The sequence below is a fragment of the Rhinatrema bivittatum genome, chromosome 4 (assembly GCF_901001135.1).
Source record: "Rhinatrema bivittatum chromosome 4, aRhiBiv1.1, whole genome shotgun sequence".
NCBI lineage: Eukaryota > Metazoa > Chordata > Amphibia > Gymnophiona > Rhinatrematidae > Rhinatrema > Rhinatrema bivittatum.
Genome location: NC_042618.1, coordinates 197529267 through 197548385, shown reverse-complemented (window position 1 = coordinate 197548385; position 19119 = coordinate 197529267). Strand labels below are relative to the sequence as shown.

Below are 19119 nucleotides of genomic sequence, written 5' to 3'. Positions count from 1 at the left end.
ATGTAGCTGTTACGCTTATAGATTACACCATGTCTCAGAGTGAACGTGTGTGAAATAAGCACAAAGTCTGACCTGCTCTTGTGTTTGTGAATTTGCACACAGATTTCTTTAAATCAAAAGAATGTGCAGAAATCCAGACTTCACCTACATTTTAAGATGGAACTCTGTTATAGCGTAGGAGCCCAAAACTAAGGAGCTTCATTTTAGGCCTGCTATTCACTCAACTAAATGTAGGCATTTAAGTTATGGATCTAACTCTGAATATCAGCGCCGAGCACCTTGCTTTCCTTGCCTTGGCCCCATTCATTTTTAGATTCCTAAATTTAGGCCCTTAATGGTCAATTGTCAAAAGGTTAAATGCATAACTTTGGAAGTTAGGCTCCTAAATTGGCCCCTTTAAGGCTAATTTTCAAAACCATTTACGTGCATAAGGCACAGGTTTATATACATAAATGACTGTGCGTGCAACTTAATTTCATACATACTTTTCTGTGCATAAAAAAGAGGCATTATGGGGTGTGGAGGTGGAGAGAAGATGCATGGAGAGGGGAGGTAAGGTCCTGCCTCCCCACTTCCACAGCATGTCAGATCATTGAAGGGCCAGACGCCAAGGAAGAACCCATCACCGCCCGCCCACTCCCCCCACCCCCAACCCATCAAAACACTGAGAGGGCCCCCAGCTACCCTCCAACAAGGGGGAAAGTCGACAGTCGCTCAGTAGTGCATGGTTCGGAGGAAGGTATCTTCAAAGGATATTAAAGAAATAGGAGAGTTAGGGCAGCCCATAAGAGAGGTTCCAATAAAAACAAAAGTAGTCCATGTGCCTATAAGTAAAGAATCACCTGAGCTAAAGGATTCCAAATTATCCCTAGCAATTGAAAAACAGGTTGTTAATACAAACAAAACTCGCCCTTTGAAATGTCTGCATGCCAATGCCAGAAGTCTAAGAAGTAAGATGGGAGAGTTAGAGAGTATAACAATAAATGGTTAGATAGACATAATTGGCATCTCAGAGACCTGATGGAAGTAGGATAACCAATGGGACAGTGCTATATCAGGGAACAAATTATATCACAATGATAGGGAGGATCAACTTAGAGGAGGTGTGGCACTTTATGTCCTGAAGGGCATAGGGCCTCATTTTCTAAAGTATCGCAGGCCTGCGATACTTTAGGAAATGAGGGGCGGGGAGGCCAAAAAGGGGGGCGGGCCTGTGCTAGCCGGCAGCGATCGCACCGTTGCGGTGCGATCGCTGCCGGTTTTGCACCCAATAGCGCCACTATAGGAGGTGTAGCGCCATTGTAAAAGGTGGTGCTATTGGGCACCCTACTGGCAGCGAAAAGGGTTCTTACCTTTTTGCCACCAGTGAAGTTTCCGCCGCATCCGCCCCGACTCCGCCCAGACTCCTCCTCTTCCGGGGCCGACTCCGCCCCAACTCTGCCCCAATCTAGCTATCGCACGCGAAAAGCAACTTTTCGCATGCGATACGCTACGAAAATGACCCCCTAAGTTAGCAATTTTATCAGTGAAAAATTTTGCAATTTCATCACATCTGTTTTCTGGTAGCGGAGGCTTGTCGTTTTTTTTATTTTTAGTTAAGTTCTGAACAATAGAAAATTAGAGCTCTAGGGTTATGGTTGAATTTTTGAATTTTCTTTGTATAAAAATCCTTTTTTGTGTTATTGACAAGTCTTTTATAATAAGTAAAATAGGACCGGTATGCAGTAATGGCAGAGGTAGTTTTGTGTTTTCTGCAAAATTTTTCCCTTGCCATGTCCTTGTAAACTGGATTGGCCACTGTTGGAAACAGGATGCTGGGCTTGATGGACCCTTGGTCTGACCCAATATAGCAACTTCTTATGTTCTTATATGTCACATGCGGCTCTCGGGGACCCTTGCTATAGAGGCAGCGGAGGAGGAAGCAGCAGTGATGGTATGGGACTATTCTAGCATTGCCTGGAAAGGGGCCACTATGTAGAAGGCACCATCTGGGGGGGAAGGGAAGTGTTCGGGGGGGGGGGACCCAAAATGAAAACTTGCACCGAGGCCCAAGCTCTGTCACTGGATAGTGGTGCTGTACTCTTACCTGAAACCATGGAGGACACCTGAGCAAGGGAAGAGAACGGGTTGGTATGCATAGAGAGCTGCTGCAGCTTGGTCATCTGTGCAAATGGAGAGGAGAAGAAATAAAAGCGAGTTAACACTGTTACATTTCTGTATCACCATGTTTCACGCCACATTATAAAACAGAGGCCTGGGCTGGCTTGCTAGGTCAATGGCAAGTGTTGAGCGGCATTCTGTTGAGGACCCTGGTCATGCTTCTGCTCCCTGGGCCAGCAAAGGATGGTGTGGAGGCTGTGCTCACAGTTCCTATAGTGAATGGAGAGGGTGTCCCTGTCATCGCACAGCAGCAAGACACAACAGCCGTCCTTAGGACCTGTGACTGTAGGATTACACAAGAAACACCAGTGTGAGTGGCCCATGGCACGGCCAAGGATTCCAGCTGCAATGGCCGGGCAGAATAAGGTGTGAGAAGGGTATAAATAGTGGGGGAACTTGAATGAAGGTTCATGGCACTGCAGCCCAGCAGAGGCTAGTTCTGCTTGAGCTGGAAGCCCAAAAACAGCGAGAGGAAAACTCCTGGAAATACAACCGAGGCGTTGGCATTTCTTTTAGAGTCCTCCAGGACAAGCTTCTCTGCCTCATTTGTTCCTGCTGTTCTTTAAGAAGCTGAAACTGCAAGTCCAGAGATAGAATGGGATAAAAGCAAGACTGGTTCAGCCTGCTCCTGATGAGTTGGGCCATCTGGAATCATCCCTACTTTTCAATGATTCATCGATAACTTTCTAAGCATCTTTGCTTAGAAGGATGGACTGACTCACTGCACCAGCACCAACATCTAGCTGGCACCATTTTCTACCTTTGGTTTATATATAGCTAGCCAGGATGGGATGGCCAAATGCCCTACATTCAAAAAGACCATTCCAAATTTAGATTAAATATGACCTTTTCTTTGGATCTCAATCGATTCAGTGTAATACATTTTGTAAGGCAATTAAGCGATATGTCCCTCTTTCTTACCATAAAAGTCCCAAAACGCACTTCAAACTAGCATTGAGCACTGACCCTTTCACCCTAGAGCATGTAAATGTACACCACCAATATATTCACAGGCAGCCAGAACGGCGTTATCTGATTTTAGCTTTTCTGTCCTGACTAATCTGCAGATATACAAGCATACGAAGCACAGTAAATATTCCATTAAGAAATCCAATACTCCTCTATACTTCTGCCAAACCAAGCATTGACCTTACGCTAAAGGAAATGCAGAATAATATTTTGTTTTTTTCCAAAGAGTGCCTGTGATGAGACCTTTAGGGGTTAATATTCAAAGCTATTTACGCACATAGAGCACCACCCACCAAAACAAGTGTTTTATGCACAGAATGGCTTCTTATGAAATTTGCCTGTCTTTACGTGCAAAACATATGCACAGAACTTGATTTTCTGCATACTTTAGTACCCACACGAAAAAAAGGTATTTTGGGGACAGAGTTGGGGCGGAGTTAGAATTTACCTACATACTTTCAATTTTAAAAAGTACAAAGTAATTTTCAAAGAGTTGCACGTGTAAAAATCAGCACATACACGTGTCAATAGCATATACTCGCATATATGCTATTTAAAAAATCTCAAAATACACAAGTAAGGTTCCGTGAATAAATTTGCACATGTTAAAAAAAGGGACAGTCTAGGGGCATTCCAGGGTGAGGCCAAATTTATGCAAGCAAGTTGATATTTTATAAGCAATTTATGCATGTAAATTTGGCAACTTACTCATATATACAGTATTTACACCTGTGATAGTAAACATTTTAAAAGTGTCTTACTAATTGGGGATTGGGGTGGGGGACTTGGGTGGGGAATTTAGGTAAAATGGGGGGAGTTCAGGCTAAACAGCCAAGAGGGTCTCGATGACCTGCAGATGGACTGGGTGAACTGATAGATTAATTAGTAAAATTGGTAATTTCATTGTTGCACATGATAGAAAATCTCACGACTTACATGTATAAATCCCAACTTACAGGGGGTAAATGCATCTAATTTATGTGTGTTAAAATCTACTCACATATAACTTTAAAAATTGGAAGTAAAAATATGCAGGTATACCAGTTATGCACACTTATCTGGCTAAATTCCAACTTATTTGGCCAAGTAGCGGCTTTGATGCTATGTAGCCAGATAAATTAGATCTTATCTGGATAAGTACCACTATTTATCTGGGTAACTCGGAACTTGTCTGAATAAATAGAATAATGTATTTGCATGTTTTTTTTAATATGTGTCCGCATGTTCCCTGGTATATTTTCATGTATTTTATAACTTGCGTACATCGCATATGTGCAGGTTATAAAATACCGGGGTAGATTTGCGTGCTCATATACATGATAGATGGGTGAGCACACGCAGGTCTTAAAGTTATCCATGTTGGTTGAAAATCTACACACAAAAATTATGCCATGCCAGGAACAGGTGCAACATTGTGTAGGGAAGTTTGTGTACATGTTTTCCAAGAATTTTCAAAGCAAAATGATGTCCATACAGAAGAAGCTGGGGAATGGGAAAGTTTAGCTGAGTCACTTTGCCCAGATATTCAGTGGAATATACCCAAGTAGTCCACTGAATATACCTGGCTAAACTTTATCCACTCGGTAGGGTGGGAAATTTAAAACCCAAGGTTTGTCCAGGTAACTTTTCAAGTTACTTACACAAACCCTTTGAATATCAACCTCTAAATATATATGTGACGGGGTGCCCAGTTGTGCTCCTTACTAGCAGTGGTTACTTTTAGTGGTATGGCAGGTCAGCTTCCTAGTAGTGTGTGTCAGAGGTCTCCATCCAGACCCTGCCTCTTTGTGTGTGAGGTGAGTGTAGTGTAACTCTCCCCATTGGGAGGGGTTGGAATGTTAACCAAACTGCTGAGTCCATGTGATATGGGGGGGGGGGGGGGGGGGGGGGGGGCAAGGGATTGAGATTCAGCCTTTGCACAGGACTGAGGGAACAAGCACTCTCCTTGCAGAGGACACTTGGTGAGTCTCTCCCTCTACAGGGACAAGACTTTAAGGACTGATAGACAGTTGGGTAAGGGGTGCCTAAAAGAAGTTCCAGATTCCCTGAGAGTCCAGAATGCTGAAAGAAGACTTTCCTGAGAAAGTATCAGATTCTGAGGAGAGCCGAGAGAGAAGGGGATTCTGCAGAGTCCTGGATGAGTATACCAGGAAACAGTCTATCTGAAAAAAATCCAAAGAGCTACAGGCTCACCTAAGAAGAGTGAAAAGAATGAAAAGAGATCAGCATCACCTCAGAGGTACTGGGAGACTACCTACCCTAAGAGCTCACCTTTCTGGGAAGGATTGCATGAAAGAGACTGAGCTGTAATTTTGGAGTTTTTTACTCTTATCTGCTGGGGTGCTCAGAGATACCCAGGCCAGGAATTATATTCAAAGGTGATGATTCAGAGGAACTGAAACAAATCTCAGTGAACCTGGAAGATATACTAGAGCAAGTTGACAAACTAAAGTGTAGCAAATCACCTGAACCAGATCGTACACATCCCAGAGTGCTGAAATAACTTAGAAATGAAATTGCAGACCTGTTATTAGTAATTTTTGAACTATCATTCAAATTGTCTATGGTGTCTGAAGACTGAGAGTTACCAATGTAACGCCAATTTTTAAAAAGGGATCAAGGGGTGATCCAGGAAACTACAAACCAGTGAGTCTCACGTCTTTGCCAGGCAAAATTGTGGAAACTATCATAAAGAACAAAACTGCTGAACATATAGATAGGCATAGTTTAATGGGACAAAGCCAATCTGCTACTTTTTTTTGAGGACGTAAATAAACATGTGGATACAGGTGAGCTTGTTGATATAGTGTATCTAGATTTCTAGAAAGCTTTTGACAAAGTCCCTCATGAAAGGCTTTTTAGGAAATTAAAATGTCATGGGATAGGGGGAATTGTCTTGTTGTGGATTGAGAAATGGTTAAAAGATATAAAACAGAGAGTAGGGCTAAATGGTAAATTTTCCCAATGGAAAAAGGGGAATAGTGGAGTGCCCCAGGGATTTCTTCTAGGACCACTGCTTTTTAATATATTTATAAACGACTTGGAAATGGAAACAATGACACAAAATTATTCAAAGCTGTTACATCACAAAAGGATTGTGAGAAATTGCAAGAGGACCTTGCAAAACTGGAAGACGGCATGCAAATGGCAAATGAAATTTAATGTGGACAAGTGCAAAGTGATGCACTTTAGGAAGAGTAACCCAATTATAGCTTTATAATGCAAGGTTCCACATTAAGCGTCACCATTCAGGAAAAGGATCTAAGCATCATCATTGATAATATGTTGATATTTGCTCAATCGGCAGCAGCAGCCAAGAAAGCAAACAGAATGCTAGGAATGATTAAGAAAGAAATGAAGAATAAAACAGAGAATATCAAAATACCTCTTTATTGCTCCACGGTACAACTTCATCTTGAGTATTGTGGGCAATTCTGGTCACCACATCTCAAGAAAGATTATAGCAGAATTAGAAAAGGTACAGAGAAGGGCAACCAAAATGATAAAGAGAATGGAATGAATTCTCTATGAGGAAAGGCTAAAGAGGTTAGGACTCTTCAGCTTGGAGAAGAGACAGCTGAGGGAGATATGATAGAGGTCTATAAAATAATGACTGGAATGGAATGAGTAAATATTAATTGGTTGTTTACTCTTTCAAAAAGTACAAAGATTAGGGGACACACAATGAAGTTACTAGGTGATATATTTAAAATGTTGCATATCCCGGCCGTGGCAGGCCCGCGACCGGCCCTGCTCACCCGACGCCCGGGTCCTGGACCTGGCCCTTCCTCTTTGGCAGCAGTAGGCAGTTGCCTACGCGCTCACGCTCCTGCCATACTCCCAGGTTCCTCCGGCAGCTCCGTGGCCTCCTCCGGTCTCAGTCGGATCTCCCCACATGCATCAAGGGGAGACGTCACCACCACCTCGTTCCAGTCTGTCTGCCTTAGGCGCGCACGCGCCTTCCCCGACTTTAAAGGGGCCGCAGCGGGAAACTTTCCTGCAGCCCCGGATGATGACGGCTCTGGGCCTTGCTATTTAAGGTAGGCGCCACCATCCAGTCTTTGCCTTAGCAACAGGTCACCATGCTTCCAGTCGTGTGCTTAGTTACTACTCATTCATGTTCCTGCTCCTGTTCCTGATCTGTTCCAGACCTGTGTTCCTGTTCCAGTTCCTGGGCTTCAGTTCCAGCTTCCTGTTCCTGACCCTCGCTTGTTCCTGATTATGTTTTGGACAGATTCCTGGCTTTGACCCTCGCTTGTTCCTTACCATGCTTTGGACGGATTCCTGGCTTTGACCCTCGCTTGTTCCTGACATCGCCTTGGACAGATTCTCTGGCTCTGACCCTTGCTTGCACCTGACCTTGTCTCCAGCCGCCTGCCCTGACTTCAGCTTGTACCTGACCTTGCCTCCAGCTGCCTGCCCTGACTTCAGCTTGAACCCGATTCTGACTTCAGCTGACTACTCGGACTTGGCCTTTCTTAGGCTCTTGCCTATTTATAACACCAGACTTAACGTGTTCCTGACCTCTAGCCTGCTTCAGCCTATCCGGGCTTCTGGATCCAGGCCCAGTTTTGAACTCAGCTTCTTTGGACCCTGTGTCTCCGTTGCTTCCTGGCTCCCTGCCTTGAGTATCCTTCACAGGATCAACCACGCGGAGGCCCACCTAAGACCAGCCAGCCCCAGCACCCAAGGGCTCAACCTGCGGGGAACGAGGGCTGGTATTGGCGAAGCTCCAGTCAGCCTCCGTTTCCCATTCTGCTCTGCCTCCCGATGGTGGGGACCCGTGGGGGCTTCCCACGGGTAACATCAACTCCACCTTGGGATAAGGGTCCACCTCTGCAACATAAAACTAATAAGAGAAAATATTTTTAAGCATAATTAAGCTCTGGAATTCGTTGGCAGAGGATGTAGTGAAAGCAATTTCTATAGCTACGTTTAAAAAAGGTTTGGACAAGTTCTAAGAGGAAAAATCCATAAACCACTATTAAGGCAAAGTTGCAGAAATCCACTGCTTATTCTTGGGATAAGAAGCTTGGACTCTCTCTACCCCTTGGGATCCTGCCAGGTTCTTGTGACCTGCATTGGCTACTGTTGGAAACAGGATACTGGGCTCGATGGACCTTTGGTCTGACCCAGTTTGGCATATCTTATGTTCTTATGGACTTTGTTTTCCTGCCATCAGTTTCAGTAAAGACTTTTACTTTGAACAACAGAACTGGAGTGGAGAATGACTGGAGTGGAGGTCATGAGGCCCTGCGTGGTCCCTGAGCTTCCTCATGCCCAAGAGCTGACTGGGGCGGGGGCTACATATATCTTATGTAGATGAAAGGCAGCGGACAATCCTATAAAATACCTGAAAGTAGATGCCATAATTATTCAAAGGGTCCCATATTTTGCAGGGTTGAGGGAAGCTAGGGATGGGGAAAGAGAAGTAGTCGAGTATGAAATCTGGGAAGGTCATGCACCATTTGTTTCCATGCAATCCTACCTTTTTTCCCAGACCACAGAAACTCAATCATCACTTTATTTAGCTCTTTAAAAGAGCTTATCAGGCATTTCAATCAGCAACACATTGCACAAGGCACGGAGTCCGAGCAGGACGTTCAGTTTAACTGCTGCTGCTCTACCTGGCCAAGAAATGTGAAAGGGCTGCAGCCATCTCAGATCTGGATTCACTGCAGACCGAAAAGGAAGGTCGTTCTTGCTTGTAAGATTAGCTACATCTGTTGGTATTTCAGAGGGAGCACCTCGACTAAGAAGAAGAATCTCTTGAGATACAGGGAGGGTAAATGTTGAAAGGAACTTCTGTGGGTAACGTCATGTTTACTCGAGCAAATGGCCCTTTAGAAAACTTTGCAACTGAGATATGCGTAAAATTACGCGCGCGCGCACGCGCACACACACACACTGTGTGAACATAGGGGAAAGGCATTCCAGGGGGGTGGAGTCTGGGTGGGGTTGGGATTTAGGCACATAATTTTTGGTTTTAAAATGTGTGCACATAAGTTTTCTTGGCAAAACTACACGCACCGAACGGCAGATGTAATTTTGGGTGCATAGTTTTGCCGGGATAATTTTCAAAGCAAATTTACAAGCAGATGTTCTCTGTGAAAACTGGTGTAACTTGGGTGCATAACATCTTGTAAATGTATGTGGCCTGTTGTAAATGTGGCACCCCCTATGGATTGGCCACTAGATCTCATCTAGTCCCTGTAGAAAACAACTGGCTAGAAGGAATACCATGTTATAGCTCCTCCTCCATGAGGTAGCGAAGTAAGTGGATCCTGCTTGTAACTAGGGACTAGGGCTAGATTTCAGGGGGAGTTAAAGAGATATTTTTGAGGAGAAAGGAGCCATAATGGTGTGGGTCCCTTTCCTTGTGGTGAGGCCTACAGCTTCACTCCAGATACTTTGGGAAAACACCTGCCTGGGCACTCCTTGCCAGGTTAGGTGCTCATATAGAGAAATCAAGAGAGCCATACGGATTTAGACTGTGTTAAGGACTATTTTGCCTGGGATATATTCTGCAGCTCTGAGGAAAGATTACTCCCATGGATCCAAAGGCCAGGCCAATAAACTCTGTTAGTACTGTTCAAAAGCTAATGAAGGGTTGCAGGGATGGTGGCACCAGAGGATACTAAAACAGTCAGTGAGATACCCTTTTTAATTTGGAGTGATTTCATGCCTTCCCTTCTGGGAGGCTCAAAAAGAGAAGAAAAAACCCACAAATAAAAGACTGAAGAGCATCACTGAAGACCCTTTGCAGGATCTTCGAAAGGGATACAGACACAGGTTGAGTCACCGTGTGACCTTTGCTGGATCCAGGTAGGACTGTGAAAATTCAAGAAGAGTCTGTTGCAGTCTGGGACCCTTCAGGAGTAGGGGGACTGCTAAGCTCTTGTGTAAAGGGAGTTAGGGTTTCCCCAGGAACCCGGGGGTGCAGCACTTACACAGAGAAAGAGAGAGAGGAGACACTCCTTTGTACAGACATTTATATCACCTGGACACTGTTTACCTTTTTAACAAAATGAGTATACTTAATTTTTTGAACACCCAATTCTGTGTCCTGCAGTTCTTCTCCCAGTCTGCATTTGAAATTTACACTACACAGCTGCGCCCGAGAGGGGAGTCACCTCATCGCCTGGGCCACAAGCACCCACTTCCCATGTAGAAAGAACTCACCCCTGGGGAAATACAAGTGGAAAGGACCCGTGGCGAAGGAAGCTAGCCCCAAGAAACATCAGGCAGAGGAACAAGGAACAGCAAACTAGCTACACTGAAGTGTCGACCCAATTGCCAAGGCGAGGTTCTGGGGACAGGGCCTCGCCTTTTATACAGGAACTATGTGACATCATTACCAGGCGCCACGGACCGGGTTCCCGCGCTGGGCCCTTTAAAAGGGAGCGCGCGTGCGCCTAGGTGCAGGGCCAATGCTGAGGAGGATGCCGAACCCCTGCGTGAGGAGTGCTGAGTTGGAAGGCCCCAATGGGCCTGGGGACACCTGTGAGCACCGCGCATGGCGGGAGCTGGCCGCGGCAGCCAGAGATGAGGAGCCAGAGCTGGTGGAAGGGAGCGCGAGGTGAGCAGGCCCTGTCGTGGCACCAACACGGCCGGGGCGCGCAAAATGGACTGGTAACCGGCTAAAGGTTAGGAGACAAAGAGTAGGATTGAATGGTCATTTTCTCTCAATAGAGAAAGGCAAATAGTGGACTTGGAGTGGACTTGGATCGGCACTTTATAAATGATCTTGAAAAGGGAGTGATGAGTGAGGTGATCTGATTCACAGATGACTCAAAATTGTTCAAAGTTATCAGATCACTAGCAGATTGTGAAGAATTGCAAGAGGTTCTTGCAAGACTGAGGGTTTGGGTGTCTAAATGGCAGACGAGATTTAATGTAAACAAGAGCAAAGTGATGCATATAGGGAAGAATAATCCAAACTATAGTCATAAAATGATGCAATGCTGGTTCTACATTAAGCATTGCTACCCAGAAAAAGGATCTTGGAATCATTGTGGACAATACTTTGAAATCCTTGGCCCAGTGGATGGCGATGGTCAAAAAAAACCAAACAAAATGTTAGGTGTTATTACAAAAGAATGGAAAACAAAACAGAGGATATCATAATGCCTTGCTACTGATCCATGGTGTGACTGCACCTTGAGTATTGTGTGCAGTTCTGATCTCCCCATCTCAGAACAGATATAGCAGAACTATAAAAGTTATAGAGAAGAGCAACCAAAATTATAAAGAGGATGGAACAGCTGAAAGGACATATGATAGAGGTCTATAAAATCATGAGTGCTGTAGAATGTGTAAACAGTGAATGGTTGTTTACCCTTTCAAACAGTACTAGGGGGACACTCCATGAAGCTAATAGGTAGCACATTTAAAACAAATCAGAGAAAGTATTTTTTCACTCAGCACACAATTAAACTCTAGAATTTGTTGCCAGAGGATGTGGTGAAAGCAGTTAACATAGCTGGGTTTAAAATGGGTTTGGACAAATTCCTGGAGGAAATGTTCATAAAATATTATTAGAATGTACACTTGGGAAAGCTACTGCTTATCCCTGGTTATGAGCAAGAAAGATTGAACCTATTCTTTGGGATTCTCCTGGGTACTTGTAACCTGCATTGGTCACCGTTGGAGACAGGATGCTGGGCTTGATGGACCTTTGGTCTGACCCAGTACGGTATTTCTTATGTTCTTTAGTTTACATATATATATATATACATAATACAAATATATTTCAGAAAACAGGTCACAGTGTCTAATGAATGCATCATCTGCCATTTGTTAGGTCTATATTGAAAGCCTACTCAGCTAGCTAAGTTACCCAGATACATTTAGCTGGCTAATTTAACTAGGATGTTCAGCAGCGCAGCCATGCCACTGAAAATACCTAGGTAAGTTTAAAGTTAGCCGGATACATTTATTCAGCTATCTTTAGACCTGCTTGATAGCAAGTCTAACTTATCTGACTAACTTAGCCCAATAATTCAGAATGTTGGCACTTACCCACCTCCCTATTATGCCCCCTCCCCGCCCAACACTGAGACGGCTAACTACTTAGCTGGATAAGTAGTTATCTGGCTAAGTGGCAGCCACTCAGCATGGTTGTATATTCAGCCACTGCCACTTAGCCAGATAGTCCTAACTTATCTGGCTAAGTGGCACTGAATACTGGTCCTGTGATTTTTGGGGTAGACTGCTAAAAAAAATAAATAAATCAAGAAATACATACATCTATAAAATAAAAGACATCTATACTGCATTAGTTGAAGGTAATCTCTAAAATGCCTTGCTAGGCTTAACTAGGATGTTTCCCCTTACTACTCACCATAGAAAAAAATTTAAATTATGTTGTCATCTCAGAAACTGTGACACAAACTCCCTCCATTACCAGGCACTTTGTGAAGTAAAACAAAAAATCTTCAAAAATGTCACTCTGAATCTATATAGCAAACCATCACACCAAAACAGCAATAACTTCCAGAGCTCAAACAGAAACAACCCTATATGAACAGGCAACACTGCAAATATTCTACCAGGCCCTAGAACATTGATACACCTCCAACTGGGAAAATAGAACAAACTGGACTGCTCCAGATCCATACACAGGAACTATACGTTCTGGCAGAATACTTCATCTCGGTCATTCATGCAGAACACAGACCCTCAACAAATACAGCTAAGTGACCACAAATTAGAAATAAATACTGACAAACACTGAATTCTTCTTTCCTCTGTTGTCCACTCTAATTTCACCCTTTCCCTCCTTTTCCCTGCAGGTAGGAGAAGTAGGGAGCAGAGTAGCTTTTCTTTGCTCTGTAGTGTCTCCTCCAGGCTCACCCCTGCTCTTCCTGCTCTTGAATGACAGAGATTAAGGGGCTGGATATGGGAGCAGAGCGGCTCTTCTTTGCTCTGTTCTGAGCTTTCTCTGTCTGTTGCATGCTCAGCCTCGCCTCTCTCATGCAGGCTGCTAGGGAAGGGAGGGGCTGGAGCAGGAAGCAGAGAGCTACCCTCTGTTGTTTAAGATTTGGAACATTGTCCAATAAAGTTATGGAGAATACCCTGTATGCTCATGTAATGGGACTCCTGCTATGCAGGGTCCAAACGTGCCACTTTTGCCCATAGGGAAAAGTGACCTTATTAGGTACAATTTATCCATGTTCAAAAATGAGTGCCAAAACTATAACACTGCAGTCCATTCTCTGGTTTCATTAACCACAAGCTTAAATCCATCCTCCTCAGAGAAACCCCAGAAATCCTGCATCCATCCTGATACCACAGACCGTCCTATTTCGGTTCTTTTTAAACTTTCTTTTTTCAAATCGAGTCAGATCTTTTCCACAGAATCAAATCACCCCAGGTCCCAATTTTTAAAGTTTTTTAAATCCTAGTTTGAATGTTATAGTTAATGGGGTGTGTGTGTGTGGGGGGGGGGGGGGGAGCTAACTTGGCAGTTTCCTCCTTCTCCAGTCCTTTGTACTTCCACCTCAATCAGAAGCCTGGGCTGGGATCTGGTACAATAAACCTGGGGATTTTCTTCCTGTCCATCTCAAACACACCAAGGGCCTATTTAAGAGGTAGGCAACTCTGGTCCTGGGGTGCCACAAACAGGTCTGATTTTCAGAACATTCACAATGAATATGCATGAGATAGATGTGCATATAATGGAGGCGCCGCATGCAAATCCACCTCATGCATATTCATTGTGGATATCCTGAAATCCAGGCCTGCCTGTGTCACTCTTCGTCTGGATTTGACTACTCCTGGCCTGTTTACTAGTCTGTGTCAATACGGTTGTGCACGGTGAACTCTGCTTACTGCACAGTAAAATACATTGTGCCATATTTGGGAATAACATGCAAAATTTACATTTATTGCAACCTTTTGCACGATATTTCAAAGGCCAAAAATCAGGAGCAATGTGAGCATGGTAATGAGATGCATCATATGCAAATGCACGCCAAGTAGTGGTACAGCTACTGGAATAACTTTGTGCACTGCGCTACTGCCAGAAAGATAACTGCCCCTCAAGAGGTATAAGCTAACTTCCCCTTGCAAGCATGGCCCGCAATGGTCCCTCTAATTTTGTGTGGCAAAAAAAAGGTTCTCGTACAAATCTGTGCACGGTGTTCTTCTTTTCCTTTTCCTGAGTGGGCAGTGTTCCTGTGCGCACACCCCCACACGTGCACAGCTTGCAGGGAACATGGATGCCAGACCAAGGGACCTGAATACCTGGGAACGTCCGAGTTCTGCTCACCCTGAGATTAGCAGGGGGGGGGGGGCAGGAGGGAGCTGTGCAGGCTCTCTCTCAAGGAACAGCTTTCTTTTCATTTATATTCACTTCAGATAACAAAATAGTTTCCAACCTTTGGTGACTGTGACTTGACTTTCTGATTAAGCCTCTTTTTTTCTCATTCTCTGCCCATGACTTTATTCCTTTGTTTTCTGTCTCTCTGCTGTCCTCCTTCCTTATTCTTTTCGGTTTCAGTTCTGTCTCTTCCTTCTTTGTCCCTTTCCTTCAGCCGTGGCCACTTTAATACTTTCTCTTCCTTTTGTCTCTCCTTCTGCTTTTTCCCTTCTTTCTCCTCTTCTAATTCATCCTGCCTGTTCTGTTTTCACTGCTCTTCCTCTCCTTCTCTTGTATTCACTCTTCCATTCCTCATCTCCTTCCTTCTACATTATCACCCTGGATTCCTCCACCAACCCAGGGTTCGCTCCTTCTCCGTGTCCTACCATCCCTGGTCTTCACTCTCAAACCCTTTCTCTTCCTCCTCCCAATTCCCCACCGTTTTTCCCTGTCCCTCTTATACTTATTTTCTGTTAATTCTACTCTCTCTCCTCCTTGTTATTGCCTTCTCCTCCCCCATCTTGCTCCCCCCCTCTCTTCTTCCTCCACTCTCTTGCTTTCCCCTTTCCCCCAACTCTTGCTGTCTCCTCTATCTGTCCTCTCTCACTGCCCCCACATTCCTGTCTCTCTCTTCTCATCCTTCTTCTCCCCAACTTTCCTTTCTCACTGTCTCTCACACACACACTCTCTTGCTCTCTCCTTTCACTGCCCCTCTCAGCACTCACTCTGCTCTGTCTCCACTCACTGCCTCCCCACATTCAATCCTGCCTTCTCCTTTTACTTGACCCCCACATACATACACACACGCGCACACTCACAATTTTTCTCTTCCCCTCTCCTTTGATCTCTCACTCACACATATACATTTTATCTTGCCCTCTCCTCTCCCTCTCCTTTACCTGGATCCATGCAGGACTGGAGAGGTAGACAGTGCTTCCCTATCTCTTGCTGCTGATTGGTTCATTCTGATAGCCAGAACCAATCAGAGGTGGGAGGCGGAGAATTAGCAACAGAGTTTCCTCCTGAGTAGTCATGTTCTTATGTTCACAGACAGAGAAAAGGGGAAGCTTGGCTTAGGAGGAGAAGCAATATCTAAGATCCAGAGATTCTGGGTGTTCTCCCAGAGGTATCTGAGTCAGATCTCTAGACCTGGGGTAGATATTCAAAGCTGGCCATGTAAATAATTTAGCCAGTTAGAACTTATCCGGCCAAGTTACAATGTATATTCAGCAGCATGGCAAAAGTCACTGAATACACACACATGGATACTTAGGCGACTAACTCCGAATATGAGTAGTTAGCTGTATAAGTTATATGGCTAACTTGCTCCACGCCTGATCCGCCCAGTGCACATCTACATTTTGTACGTGTAACGTTTAGCCATATGAGGAGCAGTGTTTAATCATGGGTTACATTTTTTTTAAATATGAAAGAACTGGGTGGCCAGGAGGGGAGCAGGGGTGGCGTGGCACAATGGGCCACCAGGGAATTTTTTCCAGGGAGTGGGAGTGCATGCTACAGGGCCTTGTGGCTCTTTGAACCCTACGTCACTGGCAGCATTGCTAAGTAACCATGCCTGGGAATTCACTGGATTTGACCTGGAGACTCCTAGGGCCTGATATTCAAAGCGCATTCAGAGCTATTTAGCTAGATAAGTGGCCATTGAATATGCACCTACGTTCAGCAGCCGCCACCTAGCTTATCTGGCTAAATAGTGCTGAACGCACATACAGGCTGATACAGTACAGTGCGCTCCGACGGAGCGCACTGTGTAAACCCGCCACTGGACGCGCATTTTCCCTTACCCCTTATTCAGTAAGGGGCCGAAAACGCGCATCCAATCCGCCGAACCTAATAGCGCCCGCAACATGCAAATGCATGTTGATGGCCCTATTAGGTATTCCTGCGCAGTTCACAAAGCAAAATGTGCAGCCAAGCCGCACATTTTGCTTTCAGAAATTAGCGCCTAATTTCTTCGGGCACCAGGAAAGTGCACAGAAAAGCAGTAAAAACTGCTTTTCTGTGCACCCTCCGACTTAATATCATGGCGATATTAAGTCGGTGGTCCCGAAGGGTAAAAAAAGTAAAAAAAGTAAAAAAAAAAAAAATTGAAGTTGGCCCGCAGCTGTTGGGTCGAAAACTGGATGCTCAATTTTGCTGGCGTCCGGTTTCCGAGCCCATGGCTGTCAGCGGGCTCGAGAACCGACGCCGGCAAAATTGAGCGTCGGCTGTCAAACCCGCTGACAGCCACCGCTCCGGTCCAAAAGGAGGCGCTAGGGACGCGCTAGTGTCCCTAGCGCCTCCTTTTGCCTGTTTTTACCGCCGGGCCTCATTTAAATACAGAATCGTGCGCACAGGAGAGTGGCCTGTGTGCGCACCGGGAGAGCGGGCGTTCACCCGCTCTCCCGCGGACTTTACTGAATCGGCCCGTTTATCGGGTAGAGTTCAAAGAGCCACAAGGCCCTGTAACATGCACTCCCACTCCCTGCCTAGTAAACAGGCTCCTAATTGTGGTCTCTATAGTGACAGTCCTTGGCCGGATAGCCATACACCAGGGTTCCTTACAGAACCCTAAATTCCAGCCAATAGGTGTAACCCTTAAGCAATAACCACAATTCTCTGCCCCCTGCCCCCTCATGGGAGGGGGGGGCTGTTAATGCTGCCTCCACAGCATCCCCAACCCAAGCCGACCCAGGGCATGGAAAACCCAACTCAGGGATCGAACGGGGAGCTTCTGCTAATGTGGTTTTTTTGGGGGGGGGGGTTTATGACAGCTCCTCAAATTCTCAGCAAAGGCATCTAGAGCTGACAGCGTGTGACAGAATCAGTAATCTACCGCCGGACTTCTACAGCCCTGGAGACTGTCTTCATGATGCGCAGGTGCTTCCCCTTTCAGCCATGGCCACTGGCCCACAGATAGGGAAGACCGGCTCCAACTCTAGGCTTACAGTCCATGCTTCCTCACCCTATCTGTTAACTCCTCCAAGCAGAACGAAGACAAAGCTTTCTCCCAATCATTCCCTTCTCCGAGAAATCTGATAAACGGTTCATGGTGGAACATAGCACAGCTCACCTCTGTCTGGGGAACAGCGTACTGTCCCTGGACTGTGAAGCCCTGCAAAAAACAGAGGAACATGACATGTTCAGGGAGAGCAGGAGAATATAAATGCTAAAGTACCAAAAAAATCAAGCAAGGAGCTTCATTCAGAGCTAGCAAGTTACCCAGTGCCAGAAAGGAGATTTTTTTTCACCAGTCCTGGTTTTCAACTGTTATCCTGATGCATTGTGGTATTTGTAGTCCCTGATTCTTCCATTGAAATCAGGGCTGTTGGCCTGAAATCTCTCTCCTGGAACCGGATAACTTGGCAGCTCTGCCTCATTGGGACCTGAGGTCACCTCTTTACTGCTCAAACCAGGTTTCCACCTATCAGGGGTAAGGAGAGTCTTTCGGAACCTCTCTAGCCCAAGTGTTGGATATTTTCATTGAAGTTAGGGCTGAATTAATATGTTGTGCACCCATAGGCAATGGTGGGAGGGGGGGAAATAATTTCCCCCCTTCTAATCCTCCCCTCTTAGGGTGTCCCTTCTCCCTCCCTAATCACAGCACTGCTTGTTTTCTATAGCAGCATTGGCTGCACCGCAGCAGCAGTGGAAGCAACTCAAAATTACAAACATTTGGCCGCCCTTGCTTGCTGATGGCCCCCAGAGCACCCGTTCCCCTCTCATGGATTCCTAAGGTAACAGGAAACCCAACGGGTGAGGAGGGTGTGGGGTGCCGCAGGGCCAGTCAGCGTGCATTAAATGTTTTAAATCTGGAGTTGCTGCTGCTCTTGCTGCCACAGTGGAGCCAGCACTGCTGCAGCAGCACGGCAGCGGCAGGCCCGGATGAAGCGGCACAGCGGCAAGGCGCCAGCTCCTATATAAATTTGGCACCAGAGGCAGTTGCCTGCATTGCCCCTTTGCCTAAATTCTGGCCTGACTGGAGTCCAGTCTCTTCCAAAATACTTAAAGCAGCGCTTCAGCTTAGGGAGCTCGTAAAGTTTTCACAAATGTTTAGCCCTAAAATATAGAGCTGCATTACTGAAGGAGAAAATAACGTATTAAAAGTTATTTTCTAGATGAATGCAACAGAAGCTGCTGGTTCCTCTTCTCATGGCATATCAACCCCTGCTGAGCCCAACAGTGTGCCTCATACTCCTGCAGCAGCTCCCTGATTGGCTCAGCATGGGCTTAAAGGTGTCCCTAAAGCAGAGATTCCCAAATGGGGTCCCAAATCCATAGATGCAGTCACAAGGAATGGTCTGCACCCCCTCCAGACCCCTACTGCAACCTGCAACCAGCAGCAGTGGTCAGCATGGGGCCTGTGACGGTACAATGACTTACTGGCCCTCTGCTGACTGCTGCTAAACCCTGCTTCCATTCCTACTTCCCATTTTGAGTGTGTGGGGAGGAAGGAGCGAGGTGAGGGAGGGAAGGGGGAATGGGGATCTATTTTGTTTGGGTCATCATGGTGGAGTCATGCGATTTTTCAAGCATTAAATTTGGAGTCATACTGGATACAAATTTGGGAATTGCTGTCCTAAAGTGTCCCTAACTAACAGGATGTGTTTCTTCCCAAACTCCTATCT

General features: G+C 45.5%; 1 protein-coding gene across 4 annotated transcripts in view; it reads right to left on the bottom strand.

Moving 5' to 3' along the window:
* Positions 1-19119, bottom strand: part of PCBP4 (poly(rC) binding protein 4) — a 160750-nt gene that overhangs the window by 14745 nt on the left and 126886 nt on the right. For 2 of the 4 annotated variants that reach the window (XM_029599515.1, XM_029599514.1), the window contains exons 9-10: positions 17457-17606; positions 2087-2162 (exon numbers count right to left, since the gene is read on the bottom strand). In XM_029599515.1, coding sequence (XP_029455375.1) covers positions 2087-2162; positions 17457-17606 — 226 coding nt within the window. The remainder of the gene's footprint in view (positions 1-2086; positions 2163-17456; positions 17607-19119) is intronic. The other 2 variants (XM_029599516.1, XM_029599517.1) reach the window with 2 other exon arrangements.